Consider the following 19,963-nt stretch of genomic DNA (forward strand, 5'->3'; position numbering starts at 1 on the left):
AACTTAAACAAAATTAAAATATTCAAGACAACAGGCAACTTCCTGTGTCCACCAACACCACACAAGGGTTAATTTACTTTATTCGGGGACTGAGGAAGTCAGTCAGTGTATCTCTCTGGATCACTAAGTGAAACTCCGTCAGCATATCCCGTTTTTTTTATGGATCGATCACTGAGAGAGGTATAATATGGTCTCTATATAAATATGAAAGACGCATATTTACCTCCTGTCAGCGGATCCCACTTCTGACACCAAAATTGAAGGAAATTGCCATCCCGGGTTTCCTCCGTGGCGTGAGCGATAAGCAGAGTTTTGTCCTTTCCTTCTAAGATTCCTAATTATTTAAAGTAACACTCAGGTATGCCACTCAGCGTGTTAGTACGAGCTCGGGAGCAGCTTGGGAGAACAAGAAAACAGAGACTGCTTTAGGTTGCCTTCCCAATCGACTCAAAGGTTTATTTGATACACAGCAGTTTATATAGATGAAAAAAGGTTCGTGTGTCAGCAAGTTCTCAGTTCAAACCAGTACAGACCAAATAAGGAAACGTCTTCCTGCCTTGTGAGCAAAGAAGTATCCTGTGTGTAGTTTATCAGTTCAGCTACAATTTATGATCATCCCAGCAAAATACACTCCTAGACATAAAATACAGAGTTCTTTCATTAGTGAATTCTGAAACAAACCACCTAGCCTTTAACGAGCCTTTTTCTAAGAGATAAGGAAGGGAGGATGGGAGTAAGGAAGTGGTCTCGTCTCTGTGGTGTTTTCGACCTTGGGGTACCAGCCTGTGAGTCTTACACCTTAATTCTTGGGTCAGAGAGAAAGAGAAAAACAACTAGTAGATGGACCTTATTGAGTAACAGTTTTCCTGTATAAAACAATCTTCTGTAAATGCTAACCGTGGTATCAAAATATCATAACATGCCCTTCGTTAGGTGAGTACAAAGAGGACAGAGCAATGATCATGATGTTTATTGAGGGGAGGTGGAGTAGCAACTCACGGCGTGAATGTTTGTGCATGTATTTTTGCTTGTGTCGGGAGAGGACAGAGGGTGGTCTCCTTGTTTATATGTATATGCCTTTGTCTCAGTGTGAGCATCAGAGGATGAGTGCGAAGTTGCCAACAGAGACGGGGATGAGATGGATGAGGTGGCCGATGTGTGTGTGCATGCAGCTCTGCTTGTGTCAAGAGCCCAGTGGCATGCCTCACATTGTATGTACTGAGGGGAAAAAGTCACCAGTGAGTATTTGCCTGCTGCTTGCATTAAATCACACAGATGTGCATCTTTGCACCAAAAAAATCAGCAGGCAAGAGTAGAAATATGAAGAAAAACAAGCAGTCTACATTGTGCATCTTTTTATATGAAAGATGTGAATCTAAAAGTTCAAAGAGGAGAAATGAATAATAAAAAAAAACAAAATAAAAAGATTATCATAGAGAAACTCGTGTTAACATGACATTTATTTAGGCATCTTCTTTTTTTTATTTTTTTATCCTTCCAACAAATAACTAGTGCGTGGCAATAACAGAGGCTGACTAAAAAGCCAATTGTAGTGCATTAAAAGCCTTCTAACAAGGCCATGAAGTGGAATTGTTTCCTGCCACACTCCAAAGTGAACAAGTGTTGAATTGGGCGAGAAGCTGGATAATGGCCTCTCCTTCAAACTACCTCAGCTATCAAATGCTCTCCGTATTGACCTGCACTAATCATCTTCACAAAGTGGCAATTTAGACAATTATCCCCCCAAATTTCTCTTTTGAAATAAGTATTTTATCAAATGAATCCAGCACACTGTGCCCACTCATCTTAAGAAGATTTTAAAAGGCTTAAAGGTCAAATTTGTAACTTTTTTTTGACCGTTTTCATTACAGGTTTTAAAAGTTAAAACAATGCTACTTGGGTGTTTTTCAACTGATGCCAATTGAAGATTGAGACCAGGTTTATCTCTTGTCTTTCCAAAGCATGATCAAATTAGAAATTAGAGTAAAAGTAAATTTTTGGTGTTTGGAACCCATTGGTCAAAGAAAAAATAACAAATTAGGGTCTGCCTACACGTCTCATATTTACCTGTTATCATTTTCACTTTATTTCAGAGGCCGTATGATGTCTTGTTGTCAGTAAACTCCTTTAACAGTGGACCAGTGGACCTTTGCAATAGTTGTTTTTAAATTGCATCAATTGTGGTACCAATTTATGTGCCCAAAAGTCATAAAAAAGACAACTTTCCCACTTTTTTCATACTTATTTTAACATTTTAACACCTGAAAATTCTGTTTAAGCTTAGGAGAAAATATCTTTTCTACACTGAGTAATATGTAGTGGAATTGATTTGTGCAGATTACTCACAGTTAATAGTCTGTTCAGATAAAAATAAATTCATTCCACAAGATTTGGCAGGCTGAAATGTTACGATGGTGGCCAAGACCAGTGTGAAATGTGTTATTTTGTGGATGGCTCGTCGTCATCGCAGTTCATTCACACACTGAACTATAAATTTGGCTCGTTAACAACAACGCATGCATGTTAGGTTTAAGTTCAAGTTGTAGTTTGGCAACGTTTTGGTGTGTGTGTGTGCGCGCGAGCTTGCTTCCACGTTCACTTACTTCATAGCGGCTGTAGCATGCAGAGGAAGTGAGCGATAGGAGTATGGTCCTCTCTTTTCTCCCTTTGTCTAGCCTTCCCCTGCTGCAACCCATCCATACATTATTAAGTAGTAAAGAACATTGTTCCACAGCGTTAATTTTTCAGCAGGCCAGGGGTGGACTGCAGATACATCCCATCCTTAAGCCATGGGTTACTCAGGTTGCTGATGCATACTGTCTCGTATAGAGTTCTGTGCATATCAACAGTGTGTGTTCATTATTTCCCCTGACTGCACTTTTTCATCATACAGCTCAAGTGGTGAGCGTTTTTTTGTCTTCCCTCTTAATGTTTTAGAATGACCTAATTCTTTACCTGATATAAAGAAGTCTTCACTGACGTATAAATCAACATGAAGTCTTCCTGTACAGTACTTCAGTTTGGAGCATGCAAGGTCATTTAAGATGTTTCATGCAGCCATATGATACTGATGCATGAGATGCTTTTCAGCTTTATTGTGTCCCATAATACAGCAATTGATTTGGCTCCATAAACATCATAGCTTAATATGCTCAGTGTACTGCGCCCCGCACACCACCACCAAGGAGATTTTTCTTTCTAGATCTATTGGGAAATTAAACCAGCTTGTTCCTAAGTAAGCACATACAGGCACACCAATACACATACATACATTTTTTTGTTTTGTTTTTTTGTAGAAAAAGGAAATTACACAATGGTGACATGCAATAGAGTGGCATTTATTGGCACACAACCAATCACATGTTCCTTTCATTTCTTGTACATAACCTGTTTTTTTTTTTTAATTTATGTAGCTCTGTTTCTTAGCGTTACCTGCTTAGTCTAGATTTGCAAGTCATTATTGACACTTGCGAAGGATTGCTGCAGGTTAAGTGATAAAAGTAAGCATACAAGCTGACAGCTTAGCCTGTCGTTGCTAAAGGTTAACTCATAGATTTATGAATGCCACCTCTCTTTGCTGAGGCCGTTTAAAGAAGTAGACATTTTTGATATTTTAGTTGCTGTGATTTATTGCTATCCCTTCCCCATATTGGGTGGCATGAGAACTGAGAAAAGAACAGTGAGTGATGCTAGTTTTCACAATTTTTAAATATTCATGTGTTTAAAAAAAAAAAAGAGCTCTTTGGCTTTTCACAGCAATGTATTGTGTTATTGTTTTCAATATCCCGCACCAGTGTTTTCCTGCCTTTGCAGATTGTCAGCCATTTGAAACCAAGTGAGAGGTACTTGCAGCACATCATAACGTTGCAGCTTTTTTTTCTCCATTCACTGAGAAAGCGAAGATATCTCACAGAAAACACGTGGAAGGAAAAAATTGATATAAATTAGAATTAATGTGCTGTCTTGTAGCGTCTTACATAGCGCCTTCTTACCACTATGTATGTAAATGGAAATGACATAAACATTATAACATCAAATCTGAAGAGTGCTGGATGTAAATAGCATGCGGACATCTACAAAGAAGAATATTTAAACCTACAATAAAAAAGGGGTAAAAAAAGAATCGCTTCTGATTGGAACCGGGCGTCTTCTCTTGTCCACTGAGAGTCTGTCTCCTGGACAGTGCAGGGGTCTTTTGCAGTGGTGGAGGGCTTCCAGTTGAACTAAAACTGTGAGCGGAGAGCAGACCAGCAAGAGTAGAGATTATTGGCTGGCAGGGTGGTCTCCTGGGAAATGCAGTTCTACAGGCAAAGAGGAGGAGGCGTCACTGAACCATGAATGAAACAAAAAGGGAGCCAACAATAAAATAGTGAAGCTTTGTGCTAAAGTAAGATGTGTCTCCTTTATGTAGTATGGACATGCTATGTATGTGCATATGAACAGAACAGTGAGCTGCTCACTGGCTTTGTATTGTGAATTTGTGTACAGTATGTGTAACTGTGTGGACACAGGCTAGTGGAAACCAGCAGCTGGACTGGATTTGAGTGTCTCTCAGGGATGAGCAAAATATCAGTCAGCACAACCACACACGCCTGCCAAATCTTCCTTTCGTTCTCTCTCTGTGTCTCTCACGCACACACATACACGCACATACACACACAGACACACACACATTCAAAATATGCAGTTTCGTACAGACATACATTCACTGGCACAATCTGGATCATTTCCCTTCCAGAGTGCACACGGACACACACACACACACACACACACACACACACACACACACACACACACACACACACACACACTGAGCAAGAGGGCCAGAGCAGTGTGCTAAATAAAATTAGACAGTAGAACAGATTTTCACACCCAGCGGGACCATTAGCAGCTCAGTTAGACCACCAGCAAACTTCCATCCTCATCAGCATCACAAACACATTTTGACACCTGCCATGAAAGAATGGCATGCACACACGGTGGGACACACACACACACACACACACACACACACACACACACACACACACACACACACACACACACACACACACACAAAAACACGCACCTACACATGCACACATCATTTAGAAACAAACAAATCACATGTGGACAGATACATACGAACGCTAGACACCTCCAAACTCACATTCGTTCCACATTATAAATCAACGTGTAGCAGTAGGTTTATGAAAATGGACTGTAAAAGCTATAATCAAGCACCTGTGCGTGAGTGCATGAGTTTGTCTCTATGTGTGGGGCCCCCAGGCTGCAGCTGAAATATGTATGCTGTGTCCGGCAGCGTTGAGCCCCTGAGGATTGAGCTAGGAGGGAGGTTGCTACTCATGGCTGCCACTGCAGCACCACAGCCTTCTGGGAGCTGGAAAGTACTTCGTTATCTGTGGAAATTCACTGCTCCGTTTTGCACTGGCCACAAAAAATCTGAAAAAATAAATGTCATCTGTAAAGCCGCTGAGCTGTATTGACACGGACTTGGATCTATTCAAATGATGTGCTTTCACGAGGATATTTTTCCTTGAAAATGGACACAGGTACCTGCTTTACCTTTATTTCTGTGTGTATTTCACAGCCATTTGAAATAATAATAATAATAATGATCCAGAAAGAACTCTGCCTATGGATGTCATGGACACATTATGCTGAAGGCGAGTGCGTCAGTGATCTGAAAAAAAGAAATCACATTGCCAGAAAGCAACAGTGAGCAGATAAAGTTTAAAAGTTGCAGACTTGTGCAGAAAGAATATGTTTGTGTCACAATTACAACCTTCAGAATATTTTCATACATGTTATGCATTATGTATAAGTAAAGTATAAGTATTTTATATGTGTGGCATTAGCACCTACAGACTGCTCTTTAAAAAATTAGATGTTACATGTGCAGCATCAAATTCACAAAATCGTATTTTCTGATGTAATCAGATGGTCGATGGTCTTATTAATTCACTTACTTCTTATTTATGTCCGTTTAAATCATGTCCTGTATTTCACATTGCTCCACAAAGCACCTTTATTTTATGTGTCTTATAAATAAACCGACTTAAAATGGTGTTTTGACCTTTTTAAGCTAGCCAAAGGTATTTGGAGTGAAATAGGAGAAATATTCCTGACTATAGGTCTTGTTTTTAAAATTTAAATCTCCTAAATTATGAATTCTCACCCCAGGGCAGGCATTTGTACCTGGCACCGTTTTCATTAATGAGAGAGCCGATTTAATTGACTGTGCTGCAGACTCTGTTTTGAGTCTGCATTTGACACACTACCCTTCACCTTTGCATGCACACACAATTATATACACACACACACACACACACACACACACACACACACACACACACACACACACACACACACACACACACACACACAGTGCTTTGAGCTGGCATGGCCCCAGGGAGCATCTCCTGGCATGGACTTTGCTGTATGCAAACGAGGGGGTCTCTAACACCCAGTAATCCTTTGTATTTTACAGGAAGCATGCAGCCGAATAGTGGAAACTTAAGTTGGGTCTAGTCTGTCTGCGAGTTCATTTGTAGCACTGTTCACACTAATTGGAAGTGTATAAGAGCTTACTGGTGGCATGAGACAGACCATCCAATGTGTTTTCTAAGCCTTTTTATCTGCGCTAATAGCTGTGTACAGTATGAACTGTAATAGCAAGATCTCAAGTGGGTGGTGTGTCATTAAAATCTCGATACTTCAGGTCTCATCTTTGTCTCACAAAGTGATAGCAACATGCTGCACATTTATACTTCCTGTAGTTGTGTGAAAATCATTTCCTCTGAGAAAAAGCATTGATTATTTGTTTAAAAAGCATCATTAAATCCTGTCACATGTATGTGTTTACAATATTAAAGTGTCAGGAAATTGTTGCTATAGTTACTCCATGTTGCTAAAGTGCTGTCAACATAAAGAATGTATAACCAGCCATGTGCACAGGAAGCACAGATTCCCATATGGGTTAATTGTGCATCAATCTGTTGGTAATGCTACGGGTCACCGGTAGGGGAGGACTGCATTCCTGCTTTCCACTCAAAAAGATATGAGCCGTGTATTGCTTATTACATTATTCCCCTCGTGATCCCACTTTTGTTGTAATTATTATGCAGAAAGCACAATTAAAACACGTTTCATATTCATATGAGAAAGATATGCATTTTAATACAGGACTGTTTTTATTATAGATGGCAACATTTGTGTGTTTTATTGAGAAATACAATTGACCTTTATTTGCGTTCTACATTTAAGCCTGGAGACCCACCAAAACACCAGTTCAGATAAAACTCAGAGTTCTTATTAACATAAAAATTTTATTTGTTGATTTTTTTTTTACATGGGGTCATGTTGTATGCAATGTTTTGATCACTAATTGTTAACAAAAAAATATTAATTACTTCTGGGCCTAAGTTATTATACTCCTAGAGTGCTTATACTGGCACTGCATGTGCTGATTTTACTGTTAGATAACACTGATGAGCTCTTATGGACGTCCTAATGAGAGGAGCTACTGGAGATATCATCAGTGATCAGTGTTTTCTTTGGCCTCACACTGCCCTGTGCTTGAATGGATATGTGTTTCTGCGTGATACAGTGGTTGCCTTTCATTTGCATGTGCCCCCCACCCCCTTTCTTCCCTCTTTTTGACGGCATTGCTTCCTCTTGTCTCTTTCCCTGCTTCCTCTCACCTCATGCTCTTTTTATCTGTCCCTCGAAGATAAAACCAAAGCGTGCATCGCGAGGGAACGATTAGTCTCGGCCATCTCAAATAACTATTGTATGTCTCAATCACCCTCATTCTCAAACTATCTCCTCCAGTGTCAGGCATAGCATTAACCCTCACTGGAGAGGCCCTGGCACTCCAACTCTAAAGGCAGCTTAGAGTCTATTTTACATTTTATCTCTTTTTTTTTTTTTGCATCTGTTAAGCCCTCTGTCTGCCATCCTCATCGCTTATAGATCATTCACTCATTTTTTGTCTTATATCACTTAACCTAAGTGTTCATTTTTCTTTTCGTTCATTGTGTATTCTGTCTTTACACTGACAAAGACTTCCCACTGTGACTTTCTGTTAGCTGTGTCTATGGTTTGACTGAACTTTATGTGCCCTTGCTGTATGGTGGCTTTCTTCGTGTTTGACTAGATTAAGGGATCAGATTTTAACAGAACGGAAAAGGCTCACTTCTGAAAATGCTCAGTGGTGATGTGAGCCGAATTTAGCAGATAAATGCTGTGTGTTAGCTTGCTGAGTCTCCTATGTCTTCTTATATGTGTTATAAATATTTATGCATGTCAGCCTAGCACAATACTCAGGTTATCAAGTGAGAAGTCAAACCAAAAGCTGTTGATAAATATGCATCAAGAATTTATGAATATTCATTATTGAATCACTGAAGTGTGTTTTTGCACTTTTGAACTTCCAACAACTACCATTCATTCCCTTATCATTTTTCTTGATGTTCTTCGTTATGTAACTTTGTATCTGCCTCAGTCTATCACCTTGGTTCTTGACGACAGAGGTATTTCAGAAAGTTCTTCAACATAATTTAACATAGTAATTAAATCTGCTTTATATTTCTCTGGAATGACATGATTAGTCATCTGGCTCTTTCGTAACTTGTCTGGAGAATACACGTGGCTGTGCATTCACGAGCTCCTCAGCTAAAATGCAGTAAAATAAATAAGGTGCTTATTTGACTCTCTGATATTTTTAGGATATGCAAACCTGTTGGGAGACTGTGTGCTTAATAAAAAGTGGAACGTAATCATTAATTAAGTTGTAAATTAATTAAATGTTGTGTCGGGTAGTTTAAAGACAACAGTATCAGATGTTTCAAACTTGTGAAATTTCTCATTTTGAATTCTGATGTGATCTACGTGTTTAAAAAAAATTAAGAACCTTGAAAAACAAAGAAAAACCTTGAAGGTCTGGAAATCTATTTATGATGAGTAAAATAAGCAGGGTTTTTTTTGTGAAGGACAATAAATTGCTAATCCAGATTCTACATGTATCACAGCAGCTTTGGTCTGTAGTCTGGATTTCAGGCTATACTGCACTGCCTGAAGTCTTGATCTTGTGGACAGAAGTTTGTTTTTAGCAGCGCTGCTCATCTGTGTTGCATTTTACTGTAAGGGCTTCTGTAAGGGTCCCACTCAACTTCTATCTGTGAATATAGGAACAAAAAAAAAACTAGATGCAAATGCAAACTATATTATGTCCGTCCATGATCAGCTACTGTAACATACATACATTTAGTGTAAAGAAGAATCTTTAGTATTTAATCCAAGTCTGTAATTTTAAGTGAAATGCCTGTAAATCATCTTTAGGCTTCCACTGTTTGACTTTCATCCCCTATTTTTCTCACCATTCCTTCACTCTTATCAGTCTACCTCCAGTGGATTTGTTGAGCCAGAATAGAGGAACAAAATATCAGCACTATAGATCATTTTGACAGTTTAATTTCAATGCCTGATTATCAGTCAATTTGATAATTATATTATCCAACCATCCAATTAATGTGTTCTATATTTACAATGATCATCAAGTAAGCGGTCCATTTTTGCATCATTTATTAAGGGTGAGATATTAGAGCCACGAGAGACCTTGACAGTTTTGCTGTGCAGCTTCTTGATTGAGATATAAAAATCACTGTGTGTCTATTGCGACGTTCACTATAGGCACCACCCTACAGAGAGCTTCTCGCCGGTCTTCCTCAATCCATTCCGTCACACTCAACAGAGCGTGTTCAGGAAACACAGAAGGAGCGAAAAACAGAGCGATACAGAGTGGAGGCGAACAAATGATGAAAGGATTTCATGCCTCCTCCTTGGCTTTACTCCTCTCCTGTCTGCTCTGTCTAGCTCGGAGGAAGGTACTGCACTGTGCCAATGAGCTACTGACACACAAGTGCATAGAGCAGGAGATGCAGGATCAATCCTTCATGACTTGATGCTTTTGCTTCCTCTTCGCGGTTAGTCAGACTTCTCTGAGACATTAAGAGCAAGTCAAAATCACCCACAGCAGACAACAGTGCATCGTATCAGATTAGGTAGCTCCGAATGGGACACATTCACAGAGGGTTTTCCATCTGGAGTGTGTTTAGATGCCAGTGATAAATAAATGCAACACAGTTTACTTTGTCTTAAATGAAATCCCAGCATCTGACCATAGACAATCCGTAACAGTCAGAGAGATGTAAGCATCAGTTACATTTGGCTCCCTGTTTAAGTGTATTTGAAAAGTTTCCGAGGACTCTGTGCTTGCTTCTTGTCTGTGCTTACATTATCAAAGTTAATGTGATTCCTTCTATCTTATCTGAAGAACTCCGTTTTCCTGACATTCTTTTGTCCCTGTATTTGTGTGTGTGTGACATTTAAGAGTTTGCATTGTTCACTGTTTGTTTCCCATTAACTGGTTTTAGGAAATTGAAAGACTTTAATTCCAAACATTTGTCTTTACAGATGACGTGCCTCCCTACTTCAAGACAGAGCCAGTGCGTAGCCAGCTCCATCTGGAACGTAACAGGCTGGTGCTGACCTGCATGGCGGAGGGAAGCTGGCCACTAGAGTTTAAATGGATCCACAATAGCACAGAATTAACACGCTTTTCACTGGAGTACAGGTGAGCACAGGCTGATGAACTGTAACTAACTAGTCATGTGTATATTTGGTGAAATTAGGATTAGTATTTACCTTTTTGCCATTAGCTACAGGCCTACTGTAAGAGATAAACTATGAAAGTCCCATTCAGTCAGGAGCAGAGATTAGTCATTGACCCCTGGTAGCCACTGGTCGCTAATTCACGCTAGCGTGAAATTGATTGGAAAGAGGTGCACGGTGTTGCACTGAAAACCTCCTTTGAGGTTTTGAGTTTGAGTACACACCAAGAGGAAGTGAAACTGTGAAAAATTGTGACACAACCTGGAAATGGAGTCTGTTTGCACTAAAAGTAAAATGTGCTGGTTGCAGCAGTCAGGCACAACTTTTCAAAAGGTTGTAACTTTTACTGTGAAAGCAAACAATGTCCACTTCCAGTTTGCAGTGAACTTTTCACAGTTTCACTATAGCTCAGAGTATAAATGGCAAGTGTTTGCAGACAAGTTGGCATCTTCCATGAAAACTACAGGTGAGTACAGGAAGGTTTTTGGTGCAACACCCTCTTTACAAACTCGTTTCACCTCTGACAGCCAGCTCCAACTGGCTGGTAAATACAAAGGTTGTCGATCGTCCTCTAGGTCAGTGTGACTGAGACCTTACTCTTTTAACGTACATGACACATGTGATATTTTGATTTGAATCTATCTATCAATCTATCGTTTTCTGGTAATCCGAAGTCAGTTCACAGTGTCAGCACGTTAAGCAGGTTATTCCAGATGTCCTTCTCCCCAGACAAACTTGGGGGATCCCAGAGTGTTCCCAGGCTAGATGAGATCTCTCCATTGTGGTCTGGGTCTACCCTGTGTTCTCCTGCCAGCCGGGCGTACCCACAGGACACACAGGAGTAGCAGCTCTACTCCAAGATCTGGATTTCAACCACTAGTTTTTCAGTTGTTACCCATTTTTCATGAGCATAGGTGAGAACCGGGATGCAGATGGACTGGTAAATCAAAAGCTGCACCTTTCAGCTCTGCTCTCTCCTCACCACAACAGTCCGGTACAATGCCTGCATTATCGCTGACGCCACACTAATCTCCCAGTCAAGCTCACGTTCCGTCTTCCCACCACTCGTGAATAAAATCCCACAATACTTGAACTCTCTTGCTTGAGGGATGGTTTGAATTTGACCTAAAAAAAATCCTTCAAAGGGACCTGGTCTTGTAGCCACAGGTAGCCTTACTTGATTATTCTGATGCTACAGAGAAGAAGCATGGGCTATGTAAGAACATCTTCTGCACCCTATTCCAGTTAGATAGGTGTTTAATGCTTGTTTGATGAAAATATTTTTTAAAATCAAACTTATTTTAAATTTAAATTGAATCAGTGTAATATTATGGCTCTAAAAGCACATCTTTATTTCATTTCCAACACTGCTGTGGTAATTCTCAAATTCAGTAGGGCAGTGTGGTACTCTGCATATGCATTTTTAATTAATCCTGGTCATAATCCATCAAACATTAGTGCATTATAAATAAAGAAATGGCTTATTCTTGCTTCTTTTCTTTTATTGCCTCTAACCCCCCCCCCCCCCCCCCCCCCCCCCCCCTCTCCCTCGTGCCTCCGTGACCTCCATCACTCTCTGTCTCTCCCTCTGGAGAGGCTGCAAACAAGCGAAAGACGTGAATGAGGGTTAGTGCAGGAGATAAACCGTCTTTAATGGTAACTGGAAGATCCCAATCACGAGGCAAACATTGCTCTTATCTCAGAGAGCAGTGTGCCTCCACCGAGCGTTTCCGTGCGCATGTACATGTATGTGTGCAGACAGCAGTACAAATGAAGCGCCGGACGATTGATAGAAAGCTTGCTGACGCGCAGCAGATCTTAGCTGAACTGTTGTGTTCACGTGTGAAAAAGAGAACGAATGTGAAAACAACAGTGGCTGAACATAGAAGCAACATCAGGGTTGTTGATGGAAACGCTTTCTTGGTATAATCTCTGGAGACAGATGAGACCAGAGTGAGAACAGCAGAGCAGGAAGGGCAGAAGTGAGACACACAGCTGCTGGAGGAATTGATGAGAATGGACTGTACCTGAGAAAACCACTGCTGTTGGAAGCTTTGGGCCACTTTGACTGTGTTATTGGGAGAGTGATTGAGTGACGCTATGGGTGATTAAACAAGTACTCAGGCACAAGGCTGGACAAGGTTATGTCTATGTCAGTGTGTATATCATATAAAAGGACTGTTAAAGCCATGCAATTATCCCATTCAGGATTGTTTGGCTTTACAAATAGATATAAAAAAGAGACTAATCAAAAATACCCTCAAATTGCTGTCATGCGCTTAGACCATCTGTGCTTTACCAACGTCCTGCTAGTAATAAAATAAAGTACACTGCGAAAAAGAACGTGAATCTTGCATAGGCTAAATGCAACATGCAAACAAATAATAAAAGGACCTTTATAAGGATCTAGAGTCCATATGAGTAGCTGAGTACTTAAAAAATCTAAATACCATTTTAACTGAAGACCGAGTGCCCTGCTATATACTTTCAAGAGTTTGTGGATGTTAGTTTTAAGTACGCATGCCTTTTTCTTGAGGTTTTGTGTCCATTGTATAATTTCTTCATATATATCAGCACCTCTCTTAATGCAAAACCGTGGCGCTCGTGTTGTTTATATGTCGGTACGCACTCCTCCTTATTCCTCAAGTCGGCCTTTCTTTCCGCCAGCAGAGTATTTCAGCAGAACAGACCCCCATATTAATGAGGTTATGGCAGAGGTCCCCAGTGCTGGGCGCTGCTTTAAATATTGACACCATGTGACTTGACCTTGTGTCCTCTGGCAACCAATCAATGCTGAAAACTTTGCGTGAGCATTATAATTCAACATGTAGGTGTGTGCGTGGAAGAGTTAAGCAAGTGGCTGACTTTTAGAGAGACCAGGATCAGCACTGACAAATGCCACATGACGGAAACTTCATCTATACAATATCCAATTGCCACACGCAGATATTCACACATTCTGGCTCGCGTGCTGCTTTCTTTGTTCCTAAAAAAAATCATTTAATAGCCTTATCACCAGATTACAATTGAACTTAGGAAGGATGAAGATTATATCCAATACAATTAAGAATTTTTGATCCTATTAGGCAGATAAGTCTCCTGCACACAATGCTTCAGCAAATCAATAGATCTATAAATACACAGAATAGCACCACAGCTTCCTGTCACGTGACCAAAACCTCAGGGGTGATTACCTGGCACTCCACCAGTCTTTTTGCTGCCAATTAACCTAGAAACTTAATTAAGAGAGTTAATTATTAATCGGCCCTCAAGAGGCATTTTTGTTTGTCAATTGGTTCTTGGCTGGGTTGGTGGAGTGTGGCCTCTGCTTCCGAGAATAGTAAACTTTTGCTTCTTACTCTAATTAGATTGAAAGACAAAAGTAAATAAATAAGTCTTAAAGGGTTTTACAAAGGCAGAAGGGAATATAGTAGTTGTTTGTTTCAGTTATAATAATTTGAAAATAGCATTCCAGAGAGGATACGTTTTTTTCTGAAAGATCAGGCAAATGGTTAATAACTTTAAGAATGACATTTCAAATTACAACTGCATCAGTAAATGAGCAGAGAAATCTGTGAATCCAAAGGAAAAGGCAGAAAACTAAGAGTAAATGACTGTAATCTTCAACCACAGATCTCCAGGAGAAACCTCTGTACGGGCACAAACGGGGGTATGGATATGTCTAATCAAGACTCCCTCACCACAAAATATGAAACAAATAAATACATAAAAAATGGTACAAAAGACATCGCAGTCGCAGCGTGACGAGTTCGTGTTGATTGACTTTTCATCTCTATGATCTTCTGCATAATAGGTGCTTTGCTCTTCAAATCTGGCATTTCACAATCAGGAAAGAAAAGAATAAATAGAAAATGAGATTAGCGTTTGACAGCTAGCTTGATAGAATGTCACTTCACTCTTTGCAATAATGATTCATCTTTGTAAAATGTGGGTGCGCCTTCAGAAATGGGACGGTAATATTGTATATCCGTGTTTTTGGCAAATCAAGAATGTGCCGGAAGCTAGATGTAGACAGATATGTGCAGATTTTTAAACACTGCATGTACGTATTTCCTAAAAACTCAACCCTCACCCAGACGCCCCTCTTCACACTTCACACTGGGCTCTCCTGCATTCCCTTTGTTCGTCTTGTCTTACTTTAATCCATACATAGATGAAATACCACTAAGCATCCACATTTTTTCTCTTTTAAGCAGATATCATTTCATGTTAGCTCTGAACAAATTAAAACAAGTTCAGTACAATGTTTTTCAATGTCTGGGGGAAAAGCGAGAAGAGATGACAAGCATGCCAACTGGATGAAGATGAAGGAAAAGCTGGTGGAAAAAACTGCCTTTTCTTCACACACCAACAAATATTTAGAGGAAGCCACAAACATCATTGTGCCTAAGATTAGTTATTGAGTTATTAAATAAATTATATCCAAACTTAAGACCAGATAAAGTGTGTCAGTTTACTGTCCTGTTGGGAAAGTGCCATCTGTCTCCAGCTACAGTGACCACCACCCAATGAGAGGTTCATACGACAGCTGCCCTAAATTAACAGCGGTGGTAATTATGAAAATTGTTTTTATTTGTTTCTGTAATGAGTACATATATAACAGACACAAGAGTAGGATCCAAGTCATGGTTTGTGTGTGCTCTGCCTTTTTACTGTCATTAAACAGCAATTTATCGCACGAAATGTGAAAAAACCCTGTTGAAAATCAGACAAATTGAAGATTCCTTTTGTTCCCGTCTCCATGTGCCAAAACAAATGTGAATGCATGTAGAACAGGAGGTGGGTCAAAGTGTGCATGTGGAAAATGAAATTGCATGAGGAATAAAGCACAGCAGCAAATAATAAGACCTTGAGATTCAAATTTGCCCATTCGCTCACTGTCATTTTCATTTCCCATTTCCCCAGTGTGTTGTTTTCTTTGACACATCCCACATATCCTTGCTCCTTCTACTGTCGCTCTTTCCAATTGTCACACACAATTGTTCTAGCGAGTCACATCAGATCTAAATAAATAGTTTTTATTTAGCGGGTCCGTGGCACTCTCTACTTAATCTGTATGCGTTTCTTTTATATGCTTGGATTTCTGTGCTTTAAGGCCCTGTGAATAAAAGACATCAAATAAAAGCAAAACAACAAAACAGAAAATCCAAAGCTACTTCACTGGATTAAATGAAAGTATCCTTTCATGTAACAATAACAATAAGAAAAAGAAGAATTAGTATGCAGACTTGACCAGCGTGAGACATAACTGAATTTTTCAATATACAGGTCAAATAAATCCACATGTATTATTAAGCTGATTGGTTGAACGCATTGTTATCCTTGTTTATTTGCTAATGTTCGGCTAACCTTTATCCGTGCTAAGGAGAAAGAGTTGCAGTACCTTAGGTCAGTACTTGAATCCCATCATGTTAGGGATGGGCACGCCTTGAATACAGTCAGCCAGGCAGCATCTCTCTCTGGATGACCTTAATGGATTTCTGGCTATAACTAGAAATGTCCATTTTCTATCTCTCTGGCATTCTCAGCCACAGCCCCTAGATACAATAGATTGTACCTTTCTCTCTCCTCCCTTGCACGCACTCACTTCTTGTTTTCTATGGCTGAGCAGAGTGAGTGAGTCTCAAGTGCAAGTGAGACAACAGGAGAAGAAGACACTGTTTTATTTTGCACAATATCCAGCATTTGTTCATGCGTGTGTGTCACTGTGCTGCTGGCTGGTATGGCTGCTTCTCTACTGTAGAAGCACATCCATACTGTACTGTATGGATGTGCAAGGCCATCACGTTATACGAATAATTACACTGAATCTCCAAATTAAACAGGAAGTAGCCTCACTTTATCATGTTTATATAGTTTACAAAGTATTTTTACTATTGTAGTCTTTTAAGTTCTGATATAAATAGTTCTTAATTCAAGAATGTTTCAGTATCCTTTACCAATTTCATCCTTTGTACAAGTATGCAGGCTTTTGTTTGTCGTATATTTGCAACATAATATGTTCTGGCCTTCGCGACTATTTCACAGCTTTGATGAATGCATAGAAAAGGAAACTGGCTTTTTCAGACATTATAGGGCGGAAATTGTAAGATAAAATGATCTTAAAATAGTATTAGTTTGAGTATACTGTCTCCTTTGGACACTTATCCCTCTGCGTCATCCTAAAGAATAGAAGAAGCTATCCTCTGTGGACCTCTAAAGAATCTATTTATTTCCAGTAGCTTAAATGAGAAGTCCCAGTTACCTGTGATGTAGTGGATGTGTTAGGAATTAAGAAGAAACTGAGAAACATTTAACCAAGAAAACATTTCTTATATGATCCAGTGCATCTTTAAATGGAATGTCCTTAAAAATATATAGTTGATCTCAAAGAGTATTGATCTCTTTTCAGAGACATTACGCATGCGGTGGAGCATTTCAGAGCTATAAACAAGTATCTTTGATTTTCTGTCAATGTTGCTTTCACGTGTCGCTTTCTGTGATGGATATTTCAAGCACACGGTAAACACACTATAAGCATATAATCATCCTATTAGAATAATGACACACATCAGTCCATCATGATCCCCTGAATAAATAAGTAATTAGGCTGTCAAAGCTAATAATTATCCACTGCAACTGCTTTTGTTTGTATGCTACCCTTTTGAATATACAAGCTGTTGAAGTATGCCCTGTTGCTGTTAAGTGAACTCGTTAAGAAAAGTAAAGTGACATCAAACTGTTATATGAGGTTGAAGACCTTTCTGTTAGCTGTAAATGTAACATGAGGGGGGAGATCATTATAAGTGAGCGGTCACACATCGTGCTTCGTTTCGTTTTTTAGTCAAATCTGATCTTTGCATCACGTGACACAGCATCAACAACACACACACTTTCAGATCTGGTTTCTAATTAATTGCAGTGTTTAGTAGAGAAAAATGTTGGTGTCATTACCAGCTCATAATAAATTTATGATGCTTTATAATTTATTATGATTTACTTTTATGATAAGATAGGCTGTAATTACAGTGTCCTTGCAGTGTGTGAATGAGGTTTTATAATGCTAGTGTTTAACTAGCAATTAAAGTCGAATGTTATTGGAGCTAACCTTGGTGAAGGTATGATGTTATTATGGGAACGCTCTAAAAAAGAGTGCACTGCAGCCACCTACAATCAAAGATGATAGTTTCTCCAGTTATCCGCTGCCATCTCTTCATCTTTTCCCCCTCTCTCGCTAACCTGTTTTCATTCTTCCATCCCTTCTGTTCTCTCTGCCTTCCTCCATCTCCAACCCACTTTATGCCAAGTCCTCCCCTTTTTCTCATGTCCCTCTATCCGTCTCCCTGCCACTCCTCCAACTAATCATTTCTCCTGAGTGGGGCTAATTAAAGGGGATCTGACGGAGTGTGCTGACCACAGGAACATCAATCAATCTCTGTCCAACACAGCGAGCCCCCGCTGACTCCCCCAACCTGCTGCCAACGTGCACAACTCTGCAAAGGTTAATTGTATTCATTATATAAGGGACAGAGTGAAAGAGGGAGAAAGAGAGGGAGAGAAAGTGAAAGAATACTAACTAAAGTCACCCTGAAGGTTCTGGCTCTAGGGTGAATTCTCTCTAGGCCTCAGTGAGGTTAAACTTCGAGCAACGACACCACCTGTCAGATATTTCTCGCTCGATATCTGCTTCTTCTTCTCCAAACCACTGAGCGAGCTCACTTTTTTTGTAACAGTCTTCCTTTGCTGGCATCCCATTATCTATTCACCTCCTCTCCCTTCCATTTATGCATAGCATATATACGTAATTGTATTCATTTAGTTGATGGAACATATGAAAGGAGTCACACATCATTAATAGAGCCTACTGATTAGTTGATTAAGCCTTAACAGACTTTGGGCTAAAACTCATTTAGTCCTTCGGGCCCAAGTGGCGCTGCTGGTAATGAGGTTTGATACCACTTCATTTTTTTGTTATAGATATTAAAAGCCTTCCAGCACATCCAGCCATTTGTTGTTACGGCACTATATCAATTTCAAAAGCACTACATTTAAAGAACAGAGTCGGCTTTCTGGACCTTTTCAAGCTATCGGGATAATTCAAAGAGCAAACTAGACAGTGAGTGGTTAGTGAAACTTCAAAAAGTGAGACACAAACTGGAAATGAAGAACTTTCATCTTCAAAGTAAAAACTGCATCTTTTGAATTGTGTTGGTTGTAGTTGCAAGGCGCTGCTTTTATTTTGAAGGGGTAAGTTTTCCATTTGCAGTTTAGGTTGCACTGCAAACTCAGTTTCATGTTTCGTTCCATGCAGACCTCTAGCTATCGCAACAATCTGCCATCAACCAACACAAACAAGCGCCATATACCGCATGCTTGGGACGGCCAGCAACCTGCAGCAGTCGCTCCCCAACCAGTCGCAGAATACATAGTCTTTCCTAGCAAACGATCGTTACCAGGGGGTCATTGACCAGTTTCTAATCAATGACCCCCTGTTACTTTGACACAGCAATCACTCACAATCAGTGGAGAAATGCACATTTTTATATTGTGACTAATGATTACCAAGTGGTTGCTGACAGATCTCTACTCTGTCCGATGGAGGACTTAAGAAGATTCCTTGTCCAACAGGATAATGGCATCCTCGTTTTTTGAAATTCACATGCAGAGATTTGAATGCAGAGTTTTTTTATCCAACTAGCAGAAACCAGAATCCTGAGCACAGCACCATGCTCTTCTAGATATGCGCACTATGAATTAATTCTTCCTTTTCATGTGGAACAGCAAATCAACAGCTATCTGCTTATTTGTTGTCTTGCATGTTAAAGGTGGTGTGAAATTAAGTTTTCTGACACATACATGAGAGACTGGTGACATAGAAAAAGCTGATTTGAAAAAGGAAAACTGTTGCAGATTCTACTTTCCAAAGCATGCGACTCAGTCGTTTAATGAGAATGAGTGATGGTGTTCTCGACCACCATGTTTAAAACACCAAATTAGAAACTTAGTTCAGAGAGATTACACTGACGGCACACTAAAGTTGCTCTAGCAGCTCCTTCTTGGGTGTTCGTTTTTCCTCACTATGTGAATATTTGATCAGTGTAGATCAAGTAAAATTGTTCTGAATGACCCTAAAGCAAAATAGATGCTCGTTTCTACTTTAAAGTCTGATTGTCAGCATGATCAAAATCACCAAATTTAAAAAATATATTCTAGCCTACTTCTATGTGGAAACTTTTTAAATATATTTATGTGCGTGTAATGCAGGAGGGTATGTTTTTGGTTAGCTTGC

General features: G+C 39.7%; 1 protein-coding gene across 9 annotated transcripts in view; it reads left to right on the plus strand.

Moving 5' to 3' along the window:
* Positions 1 to 19,963, plus strand: part of sdk2b (sidekick cell adhesion molecule 2b) — a 316,541-nt gene that overhangs the window by 216,863 nt on the left and 79,715 nt on the right. For all 9 annotated transcript variants that reach the window (XM_080873223.1, XM_080873225.1, XM_080873221.1 and 6 more), the window contains exon 2: positions 10,477 to 10,636. In XM_080873223.1, the coding sequence (XP_080729349.1) occupies positions 10,477 to 10,636 (160 nt within the window). The remainder of the gene's footprint in view (positions 1 to 10,476; positions 10,637 to 19,963) is intronic.

Source organism: Rhamphochromis sp. 'chilingali' (genome assembly GCF_963969265.1).
Source record: "Rhamphochromis sp. 'chilingali' genome assembly, chromosome: 22".
NCBI lineage: Eukaryota > Metazoa > Chordata > Actinopteri > Cichliformes > Cichlidae > Rhamphochromis > Rhamphochromis sp. 'chilingali'.